At 45.7% G+C, this 12,460-nt stretch overlaps 1 protein-coding gene across 1 annotated transcript in view; it reads right to left on the bottom strand.

Annotated features, from left to right (window-relative positions):
• The window catches only part of ARSB (arylsulfatase B), a 160,004-nt gene extending 148,723 nt beyond the window's left edge, over window positions 1-11,281 (bottom strand). The window contains exon 1 of the mRNA XM_043919951.1: window positions 10,447-11,281. Within this exon, the coding sequence (XP_043775886.1) occupies window positions 10,447-10,752 (306 nt within the window). The 5' untranslated portion in view covers window positions 10,753-11,281. The remainder of the gene's footprint in view (window positions 1-10,446) is intronic.
• Between the last annotated feature and the right edge of the window lie 1,179 nt (window positions 11,282-12,460).

Here is a 12,460-nt window from a genome sequence, read left to right as displayed (position 1 = left end):
GCAGGATTCCGCCTGTCAGCCTGACCTAAGCACGATGAACTCACTGCAGCCCTGTATTTGGGCAACACCTCCTGCTGCAATACTTGAAAATTCTGAAAAAATGGGCAGCTCTGCTCTTCCACGTTATACACCAGGGAGCCTAAAGGACAGCTTCATGACCAGAACACAATCACAGAACATGCTGGGGGCCAGCCAGGATTTCAGAAGTGCCAGCCTGGGCCTGGGCCAGAGCACTACAGGTTTTAACCACGGCTGAGTACCACTTGTGCCACCTTAGGGTTTATCCCTGAACAAATGGATAGTGGAGAATCTGCTCCCTCCCACTAAGCCTTCTAAAAAGCGGTCAGCTGCCCGCACTGCTGACGCCAAGAGCTACAGAACACACATTCTGTGTGCTGGGGGCCTGGCTTTGCCATCTGGCCTAGTCCTTCAGAACTCGGGCTGCAGAGCTGGCCGGTGTCACTGACAATTTTAAGGGTCTATTTATTTTGGTGTTGATTAGCGAAGAGTGTAAATCTCTGACTAAACCACAAAGGGATGTTGCTTGCAAAAGGAATAAACAAGGCAAAAGCTGTTTCAGTGCCTTCCTGTTTAAATTATAAATCCAGTCGAGAGCCCAGAATGAAAAGGAAGGACAATATGGAGGAAAAAGAATTTTTAGAAAAGTGATATGAATAAGGAAACAGAGTTACCAGACAGTAACAGCTTATGCTCAGAGTGATTCTTGGAATAACAAACTTCAAATGTCAACGGACCTAAAAATCCCGTAAGTCAACGATTCATAGTCCACTCAACTCCGAACTTTTTATTCCCTCTTTTCCCATTATTTGGGAAGTAAAAAAGGTAAAAATTAGATTTTTTAAAAAAAATATCTTCAACATTTGCAGACTAAGGGCTCCAGTTGCCCCTTCCCTCTTGGGAAAATGCCTCTGGGCTCAGGCTAGGCTTAGGAAGAACACTTGGCTTCAATAAAGACAGAAGACCCATCAGAGCAAGTCACCCCCACCCCCGCACCGCCCCCTCCCCTTCCTTCAAGGAAGCCCTGATGTGTTCCTTGCAGAGGGCAGCCGTCTTGCTTGTCAGTGTGGAGTGGATGCATCCTTTACTCCTCCCCTCAAATGAGCACAGGAATAAAGACCAGCAAGTGCTTTCTCTTCGGAGGCCCCAGTGGCCCCTGGACTACCTGCTCCTCTTATGGCTCACTCCTTGGATACCTCGGCAGTAAGTCATGAGTGAGGGAGGGTCGCTTACTCGTGTCCGACTCTTTGCAACCCCATGGACTATGCAATCCATGGAATTCTCCAGGCCAGAATACTGGAGTGGGTAGCCTTCCCTTCTCCAGGGCATCTTCCCAACCCAGGGATCGAACCCATGTCTCCCTCATTGCAGGCAGATTCTTTACCAACTGAGCCACCAGGAAAGTAAGTCATATGAACACTCCTAATTAGCGACTGGGCTTCCCAGGTGGCGCTAGTGGTAAAGAACCTGCCTGCCAATTCAGGAGACGTAAGAATGATGGGTTCGATCCCTGGGTCGGGAAGATGCCCTGGAGGAGGGCAGGGCAACCCACTCCAGTACTCTTGCCTGGAGAATCCCAAGGACAGAGGAGCCTTGTGGGCTCTAGTCCGCAGGAGCGCAAAGAGTCGGACACCACTGAAGCGACTGAGCACCCGGCAGGCCATGAGTGACTACTTTCCCAAACTCCGCCCCCTTTCTTCCAGCTCTTGACTCCTCTCTGCCCCACTTCTTAGAGGCCGGGAGAGGCGACGCCGGACAGGAGACGCTGAAAGGCCCGCCTTTGGAGGGCTGACAGAGGCTGAGGACCGAGGCAATGAAAAGGCGCAGGGAGGGGAGAGCCTGCCGTCCTCTTTCCACACCGCGGCGAGCAACGTCCTCTTCTGCCTGCAGCGGTGGGGTCTTCCCTGCTCGCATTCTTAACGCAAACTAGAAGCGAAAATCAAGTATCACCCACCATGCTCCCACACAGCCTCCTTCCTAGATTTCCTGTCCAAGGTTCTGCTACCGACGTGAGTGAAAAGGCGTGAAAGTGTCTTGTCCGCTTATCAACGTGATGAAGAGAAATGTGGCATGGGTCCCTTAAGAATGAAACCTTGGCATCATCTTTCATTGCTTTTATCCTCTGCCAAGGTTTATAGAGTCCTGGTGGAGTGGCCCCCTCAGTTCCCAAGGTAAGAATGTTCCCAGGTGAGGACCAAAGTTACTGTTTTCTTTTTTTCCTCCAGAAGGAAGCACTTCTATAAAGGCTTACCCGTTTTGTTACCCTTTCATCTTTTTTAATTTCTTAAAAAGGAAGCCAGGGCACTAGAAATGACCTGTCCACCCTAGGCAGTTAAGACAGTGAGCTCTTTCAGGAAACACACAGGTGTTAAAGCGCTTAGGAAAGTCATTCATCTATAGTTACTTCTCTGGGTCACAGACAGGCAGGGCAACCCAGTGGGGAAGTTGACTTGAGAACAGGCAGCCACACTGAAAATGTGAACTGGTATTGCAGAGGTGTAATGAACATTTTGTAGCGAATGAAGTCAAGTTGTAAGAATAAGGAAATTCAGGATTTTCAAGTCTTTGGTTCTAACTAAAAGTGGTATATAAATTCTATTAGAAAAGTGGAAGGATTTTTATTTACTTATTCTCCCACTTTTATAAACGTCTTTATTACATGTGTTTTTTATTTTTTTGGTACCCCAGGTGAGACATGAACTCACAATCCCTGGCTTAGGATATGTGTGTTCTCTATTGAAATATATTTGACACATAACACTATAAATTTAAGATGTGTCACATATTAATTTGATACATTTATACATTAAGATATGATCACCATTGTACTGATAATTAGCACTTCTATCATGTTATACAATTGTCTTCTTTTACTGGTTGGAATCATTAACTTATAATCTCCTAGCAAGTTCCATGCTTATAATACAATATTATTGTCTGTATCCACTGTGCTATGCATTAGATCTCTAAATCTTATTTACTACCTGTTACAGGTTTGTACCCTCACACATTTGTCCTTAGAGAGATAATGTGGTACTGTCATAGGATAAACATAAGGATAAAAATATTCACAGATCATATATCTGAAGATGGTTGAGTATCTAATATATACCAGTGTTGGCAAGGATATGGGGAATTTGAATAGGATTTCCTATTCAAAATATAAACAAAATATAGATTTTTCAAAGATTTTTAAAACAGGGGATGAATGAGTCACAAGACTGTGGGAAGAAAACTAGCCAAAGTGGACAGAGACCTGAATTCCAGTCCCTGGAGTACCAGTAACTACTTAGCTCCTCTGCTGATCAACCTGCCCCTTCCCTCCATCTAAACTCTGTGCAATTTTCACCAATGTATGCAAGCTGTAAAAGTTTCAAATGTGAGGATTCTGAACAAATTAAACGTCTCAAAATAAAAGGTCGAATTCACATTCCTTTTTCAACAAGTTCCTAGCCTCAGAGCAAGCAGCTCCTGCGACTTGTAAAGCAGACACTGTTGAACAAGATTAATCTCTCTTTCTACCAGTAGGTGGAGATAGTAAGATATGTGCTTTTCTGAAGTTAGAAACTTGCTCTAGTGAACACAAGTCTTAAAATCAAAGAAATTTAGAGCTAAAAAGAGCCTGAGAGCTCACTCCAACTCTCATATATTATAGATGTGGAAAATCATGTCCTTTGAGGTCAGAGTCTGAAGGCTGACATGGCAAAGGCTGAAACCCACATCTCAAAATTCTACTAGTCCTCTTTAGTAAATACTCTTACAAGTTAAAAACCTAAAACTCAGCATTTCTTGGGAATACAAAGTTCAATCACTCAAAACTTGTTTATCAGTTTGTATTTTCTAATCTAAAGTTTGATGACTAAGGAAGGGGGAATCTCTACCTGTGCTAAGTTCACAGATAAGACCACTAAGCAGTTCTTTCAAGTATCTAATTTTGAAATAGTCATCAAATTTCCTCATTTTATTGTCTAAAATTATGCAAAACACCGGACTCATTTTGAAATAAAACCTGTCTCACCATTTTCACTTTACATTTAACATAGGGAATTCCTAACTTGAAAAGTAGTGGGTTAATTTTTCTCATCAAGATGTTTAGGAATGACCTAAATGTTAAAAAATAAAAGAGATTATTTAGTAAATCTGAAGCAGCTCTTGCAATGATATTTTTAAATAAGTCTGAGTAGGCAAGAGAGTGTAATGGTTATAGACCTATACTGCCTGGGTCAAATCCTGATTCACAGATCCACAGCTTACCAGCCCCATGACCTTGAGCAAGTTTCTTAACCACCTCACTGTTTTCCTTGTTATCAAATAGGGATGATAATAGTAGGACCTATTTCATTGGGTTGCTGTAAGACTTAAATGAATTAACACATGTGGAATGCTTAGAATGGTACCAGAATATAGCATCTGAGGCCAGTGAGGCTACTTGGCTTGCCCAAAAATATTGACTCTTTTAAAAGAAGATGCTTACCAATCTATAGGTTCAATGCAATCTATATCAAGCTACCAACACCATTTTTCACAGAAGTAGAACAAATAATTTCACAATTTGTATGGAAATACAAAAAACTTCGAATGGCCAAAGCAATCTTGAGAAGGAAGAATGGAACTGGAGGAATCAACCTGCCTGACTTCAGACTATACTACAAAGTTACAGTCATCAAGACAGTATGGTACTGGCACAAAGACAGAAATATAGATCAATGGAACAAAATAGAAAGCCCAGAGATAAATCCATGTACCTATGGACACCTTATCTTTGACAAAGGAGGCAAGAATACAATGGAGAAAGACAATCTCTTTTAACAAGTGGTGCTGGGAAAACTGGTCAACCACCTGTAAAAGAATGAAACTAGAACACTTTCTAACACCATACACAAAAATAAACTCAAAATGGAGTAAAGATCTAAATTTAAGACCAGAAGCTATAAAACTCCTAGAGGAAAACATAGGCAAAACACTCTCTGACATAAATCACAGCAAGATCCTCTATGACCCACGTCCCAGAGTAATGGAAATAAAAGCAAAAATAAACAAATGGGACCTAATTAAACTTAAAACCTTTTGCACAATGAAGGAAACTATAAGCAAGTGAAAAGACAACCTTCAGAGTGGGAGAAAATAATAGCAAATGAAGCAACTGACAAAGAATTAATCTCAAAAATATACAATCAGCTCATGCAGCTCAATACCAGTAAAATAAACGACCCAATCAAAAAATGGGCCAAAGAACTAAACAGACATTTCTCCAAAGAAGACATACAGATGGCTAACAAACACATGAAAAGAAGCTCAATATCACTTATCATCAGAGAAATGCAAATCAAAACCACAATAGGTACCATTACACGCCAGTCAGGATGGCTGCTATCCAAAAGTCTACCAGCAATAAATGCTGGAGAGGGTGTGGAGAAAAGGGAACCCTCTTACACTGTTGGTGGGAATACAAACTAGTACAGCCGCTATGGAGAACAGTGTGGAGATTCCTTAAAAAAACTGAAAACAGATCTGCCATATGACCCAGAAATCCCACTCCTGGGCATACACACTGAGGAAACCAGAGTTGAAAGAGACACATGTACCCCAATGTCATCACCGCACTGTTTACAATAGCCAGGACATGGAAGCAACCTAGATGTCCATCGGCAGACGAATGGATAAGAAAGCTGTGGTACACATACACAATGGAATATTACTTAGCTATTAAAAAGAATTCATTTCAATCAGTTCTAATGAGGTGGATAAAACAGGAGCCTATTATACAGAGTGAAGTAAGAAAGAAAAACACTAATACAATATATTAACGCATATATATGGAATTTAGAAAGATGGTAACAATGACCCTATAGGTGAGACAGCAAAAGATACATAGATATAAAGAACAAACTTTTGGACTCTGTGGGAGAAGGCAAGGGTGGGATGATTTGAGAGACTAGCACTGAAACATGTATATGACCATATATGAAATAGATCACCAGTTAAAGTTCAATGCATGAAACAAGGCACTCAAAGCCAGTTCACTGGGACAACCCAAAGGAATGGGATCAGGAGGAAGACAGGAGGGGGTTTCTGGATGGGGAACACATGTACACCTGTGGCTGATGCATGTCAGTTCAGGTCAGTCACACAGTCGTGTCTGACTCCTTGCGAACCCATGAACCGCAGCACGCCAGGCCTCCCTGTCCATCACCAACTGCCAGAGTTCACCCAAACTCATGTCCACTGAGTCAGTGATGCTATCCAACCATCTCATCCTCTGCTGTCCCCTTCTCCTCCTGCCCTCAATCTTTCCCAGCATCAGGGTCTTTTCCAATGAGTCAGCTATTCGCCTCAGCTGGCCAAAGTATTGGAGTTTCAGCTTCAGCATCAGCCTGTCCAATGAACACCCAGGACTGATCTCCTTTAGGATGGACTGGTCAGATCTCCTTGCAGTCCAAGGGACTTGCAAAAGTCTTCTCCAACACCACAGTTCAAAAGCATCAATTCTTCAGCTCTTAGCTTTGTTTATAGTCCAACTCTCACATCCATACATGACTACTGGAAAAACCATAGCCTTGACTAGACAGACCTTTGTTGACAGAGTAATGTCTCTGCTTTTTAATATGCTATCTAGGTTGGTCATAACTTTCCTTCCAAGGAGTAAGCGTCTTTTAATTTCATGGCTGCAGTCAACATCTGCAGTGATTTTGGAGCCCCAAAAAATAAAGTCTGACACTGTTTCCACTGTTTTCCCATCTATTTGCCATGAAGTGATGGGATCAGATGCCATGATCTTAGTTTTCTGAATGTTAAGCTTTAAGCCAACTTTTTCACTCTCCTCTTTCACTTTCATCAAGAGGCTCTTTAGTTCTTCCTCACTTTCTGCCATAAGGGTGGTGTCGTCTGCGTATCTGAGGTTATTGATATTTCTCCCAGCAATCTTGATTCCAGCTTGTGCTTCTTCCAGCCCAGCATTTCTCATGATGTACTCTGCATATAAGTTAAATAAGCAGGGTGACAATATACAGCCTTGGCGTACTCCTTTTCCTATTTGGAACCAGTCTGTTGTTCCATGTCCAGTTCTAACTGTTGCTTCCTGACCGGCATACAGATTTCTCAAGAGGCAGGTCAGATGGTCTGGTATTCCCATCTCCTTCAGAATTTTCCAGTTTACTGTGATCCACACAAATGCTTTGGCATAGCCAATAAAGCAGAAATAGATGTTTTTCTGGAACTCTCTTGCTTTTTCGATGATCCAGCGAATGTTGGCAACTTGATCTCTGGTTCCTCTGCTTTTTCTAAAACCAGCTTGAACATCTAGAAGCTCACGGTTCATGTATTGCTGAAGCCTGGCTTGAAGAATTTTGAGCATTACATCACTAGCATGTGAGATGAGTGCAATTGTGCAGTAGTTTGAGCATTCTTTGGCATTGCCTTTCTTTGGGATTGGAATGAAAAACTGACCTTTTCCAGTTCTGTGGCCACTGCTGAGTTTTCCAAATTTGCTGACATTGACTGCAGCACTTTCACAGCATCATCTTTCAGGATTTGAAATAGCTCAACTGAAATTCCATCACCTCCACTAGCCATGTTTGTAGTGATGCTTCCTAAGGCCCACTTGACTTCACATTCCAGGATGTCTGGCTCCAGGTGAGTGATCACACCATTGTGTTTTTCTGGGTCATGAAGATCTTTTTTGTACAGTTCTTCTGTGTATTCTTGCCGCCTGTTCTTAATATCTTCTGCTTCTGTTAGGTCCCTACCATTTCTGTCCTTTATTGAGCCCATCTTCACATGAAATGTTCCTTTGGTATCCCTAATTTTCTTGAAGAGATCTCTAGTCTTTCCCATTCTGTTGTTTTCCTCTATTTCTTTGCACTGATCGCTGAGGAAGGCTTTCTTATCTCTCCTTGCTGTTCTTTGGAACTCTGCATTCAGATGCTTATATCTTTCCTTTTCTCCTTTGTTTTTTGCTTTTCTTCTTTTCACAGCTATTTGTAAGGCCTCCTCAGACAGCCATTTTGCCTTTTTACATTACTTTTTCTTGGGGATGGTCTTGATTCCTGTCTCCTGTACAATGTCACGAACCTCCATCCATAGTTCATCAGGCACTCTGTCTACTGGATCTAGTCCCTTAAATCTATTTCTCACTTCCACTGTATAGTCATAAGGGATTTGATTTAGATCATACCTGAATGGTTTAGTGGTTTTCCCCACTTTCTTCAATTTAAGTCTGAATTTGGCGATAATGAGTTCATGATCTGAGCCACAGTCAGCTCCCGGTCTTGTTTTTGCTGACTGTATAAAGCTTTTCCATCTTTGGCTAAAACCACCACAATATTGTAAAGTAAATAAGCCTCCAATTAAAATAAATAATTTTAAAAAAATAAGATGCTTACTAACCCAAGATAATTTCTAATTGAGTCTCTTGAAGTCAAAATAAAACAGGGAAGAAAAGTCAAGCCAAATATTTGGGGAGGCTAGTTGCTGCAGTGAGTGATCTCTAAAACTCTTTTGGAGTTAGCAGCCTTTACCCTTCCTTCACTTCTTAACCTCAGGGTAGTCTAAACCCTGAAATTTGTTCCCCTCCCCCACCAAAGATAAAATGAATGCTCAGGGGCAAAAGCAGTCAGTTATATGAACAAATTTTTCAAGTGTGGTATTTGCTTTCCTGTTCAAGACTGTTGGAAGGGAGGAAGTTGGAGAAATGAATGGCCCTCCCATTCTTCTGCAATTTGAGTTCAGTTTTCTTACTTCAGATCAAATGTAGAACCCTTTGGGCAGACTTCGTCTTCCCTTCGTTCCCCTCTTCACTCAGATGCACTTTTACTCCTACAAAGGGTCCAGGGTGAGATCTGCATTAGAGCCGAGATTCCTGAGTCCACGGTGGTAGCAGCCAGTCAGAGCTGTGGAAAGTACTCAGGGCTGATGGTGAAGGGAACCATCCTTTACCTCCACTGCAAACCTTGAGTTGCATTTCAGACTTATCTTTTCTGTTTCTAAAAGTCTCAGATCACTATGCAAATCATTACTGCAAGTGAACCCTTCCCTTCCCTTGATCTCAGGACATGAGGCTAGGGTTGATCTGAAAGGCTACATGAACACAGATTTGGAAGGGCAAGGTTCAAGCGCATCCCTGTGACTCACAGTAAGGGGCTGTTGAATAAATAGTGCACACATACGGAGGTATGCTTGTGTTCTCAAGCAGGACCTGTTTATCGTATTTATCATAATCACAAAACGTCAATCTTATTCAGGTTAAGAAAAAAATCCAATTTTAGAGGCCTGAGATGACTAGTGGATACAAGAAAGGCACAGAACCCCTTTTCACCACTTTCTAGCTATGTGATTCTGCCAACTAAGAATTGGCGCTTGCCATCTGCCTCTACAAGGGTTGGGTCACAAGCCACTACAGCTGCTGACCTTCAACACCCCTTGAAGGGAGTTCAGGGTTGAGACTAGGAATGAGGCACTGCTCTGGGAAAAATTTTCTCTGCTCTGGGAAAAACTGGCAGACCAGGCCTTCAGAGAGTTAGATATTTTCAGGAGAAGATTTTATCAGCTCAAGTCATACATCTCCTCATATCCAGAAAAGCACTAAAGTCATTAATTCATGACTAGCAGCAAGCCTCTGCAAAAACGTGTGCTTGACTGCACACACACACCACCCCAGCCTTCACTAAAAACATATGTAACCTGACCTTCCCCTACCTCTATGGAGCAGTGTCTCAGAGGTATTCGAAATGCTGTCTGGGGCTTCCCTGGTGGCTCAGATGGTAAAGAATCTGCCTGCAGTGCAGGAGACCCGGTTTGATCCCTGGATGCGGAAAGTCATCAGCCCAAGAAATATCAATCTGGTTTTCATTCCAGGACTGCTGAGAACTTGGAAAAATTAAACCTTTGGTAGGGCAGTCCTAACGTAGGACCAATGGGTTCGCAGGGAAACAAAACCGGCCCCACGGCGCACTCTTCCTTCCTGTTAACGCGCCCCCCGCCCGCCTCGCCGCCCCCCACCCCCCACCCCGGCTTTCCTGGTTCCCCATCTCCCCCTGCTCCATTCCTGGGGGCCCCTCCCTTCTTTCTCCGTCCTCCCACTTTAAGGCCGCTAGGCGGAGTCCACTCGGGTCTCCTGCCTACTGACTCGCAATGCCCCGCAGCTGGCATTGCCCAGAAGCCCCTTTCCGGGACCTTCCGAAAACCGAAGGCAGAAAACCCCCGGGTGAGGTGGGGCGCGGAAGGACGCGGGTGGGGGTAGAGGCGGCGCCCTGGGGCCGGGCATGCGCAGACACCGCCGCGGGCTGCGGGCCTGGGAGGAGCCGCTGGTGAGAGAAGCCGCCCCTTCGAGAGTCAGGCCGGGGAGGCAGCCGGCTGTTCGGGCTCGCTCGGGGTCCAGGGCCCACCTCTAAGCGGCTCGCGGGCCGGGCGGGCCCTGGGGGCGCTGCGTACCTGGTAGCGGCCGGTGAGCAGCTGGCTCCGCGAGGGCGTGCACAGCGGCTGCGTGTAGTAGTTGTCCAGCAGCACCCCGCCAGCCGCCAGCGCGTCCAGGCGCGGCGTGCGGATGGCCGAGCCGTGGAAGCCCACGTCGTTCCAGCCCAGGTCGTCCGCCAGCACGAAGACGAGGTGGGGCGGCCGGCCGGCTCCGGCGCCCGAGCCCGGCGGCAGCGGCAGCAGCAGCAGCAGCCCCAGCGGGAGGATGGCGGGGAGGAGCGGCCCGGGGCCTCGCGGCGGGCTCGCGGCGCCACGCGCGCCCATCCTGCGCCGCCCGCCGTGCCCGCGTTTGTGGCGGCGCCGCCGGCCCCAGGCACCGCTTATAGAAGCAGGAACTGGGCGGCCCGGGCCCGCCCCGCCCCGGCTCGGGACTTCACCCCCAGCTGGCCGCGGGCAGGGGAGACCCGCGCCCGCCGCCTCCGACGCGGGCCGGTGGGGAGGAGTCAGCCTGGAAGAAGCCGGGCCGCGCCAGCTGCCGTGCTCCGTGGCAGCTCGGTGGGTGCTGGAAAGCAGCCACGACTTATTATCTTTCCACGGAAGAACTGTGCCTCGTGGCACCCCTGAAAGAGAGCAGATCTGTTCTTTTTACTAATTCTTCACAGCTTACAAAGCATGTTTCACATCCCTCATTTCTTTACATCTTGAAACAACCCTGGCTGCCAGGAATCACAATTACTGCCTACCCCTCCTCCCCCAATAAATAAGCAATAAACAAGCTTGTAGTTGGCTGAGCCTGACTCAAACTCAGTTCTGACTCCAGATCTTGAGCTATGATGTTTTAAAAGTCGTAACTCATTTCTAGCAGAATTATTTCTGACCAAAGAACCCGTCGTCGTGCAGGTGGGAGAACGATGGAGACAAGAGGTCTGGATGTTTCCGATTCATTTAAGAATAGCGCATGCCTGTGAAGCCACTTCCTCCCCACCAGCAAAAAAAAAAAAAAAGGTCAAATACACACCCCGACTGCACGGGGCCCTTTTTCAGATGCAGTTGTACTGCCGTTGCGCCCATTAACCTATGCGGTTCATGCTCCCTTTAAGAGCTGTGCTTTGAACTTTAACCTCTCAGTCGTGTCCGGCTCTGTGCGACCCCACAGACTGCAGCCCGCCAGCCTCCTCTGTCCATGGGATTCTCCAGACAAGAATACTGGAGTGGGTTGCTATGCCCTGATCCAGCGGGTCTTCCCAACCCAGGGATGGAATCCAGGTCTCCCGCCTTGCAGGCAGATTCTTTGTCTGAGCCACCAGCTGGCTCCCCCACAATCAAGTAGTGAACCAAGAAATAAAATATCTCATTTGCCTTAAATAATCTGTGGACAGAAGGAAAAATTCCCTTAGCCACATGCTCATTGAATGGGGAAGTTAGCCTTATGACCAGTATATTCCCATTGCCATCAAGATTCAGCCTACTCTGTGTCTGGAGACAGACAAGAACTGTTAACAGTTGTAGAGGAAGACATTTTGCACAGTATCCTTGCAGGTTATCTGCATCTGATTCCATGGGAATCATTTTACAACTTTATAGGTTGTAGGTAACCTATAGGTTGTAGATAACCAGTCAGCTATAGGCGATGAAAACTAATTGTGTGTGTTAGTTATTCAGTCCTGTCCGTTTCTTTGTGACCCCATAGCCTGCCAGGCTCCTCTGTCCATGGAATTCTTCAGGCAAGAATACTGAGAGTGGGTTGCCGTTTCCATCTCCAGAGGATCTTCCAGACCCAGGGATTGAACCAGAGTCTCCTGCATTGCAGGGAGATTCTTTACCATCTCAGCCACCAGGTTTATACACACGCAAATGAATTCTATCCAGTGAAGTGGCACCCTCACCACCACCACTGTAGAAAAAGTTTTGCCTCCATTTGCTGCTGCTAAGTCACTTCAGTCGTGTCCGACGCTGTGCGACCCCATAGACGTCAGCCCACCAGGCTCCCCCGTCTCTGGGATTCTTCAGGCAAGAACACTGGAGTGGGTTG

This window comes from Cervus elaphus, chromosome 12 (assembly GCF_910594005.1).
Source record: "Cervus elaphus chromosome 12, mCerEla1.1, whole genome shotgun sequence".
Taxonomy (NCBI): Eukaryota; Metazoa; Chordata; class Mammalia; order Artiodactyla; family Cervidae; genus Cervus; species Cervus elaphus.
This window is presented reverse-complemented; position numbering and strand designations above follow the sequence as displayed.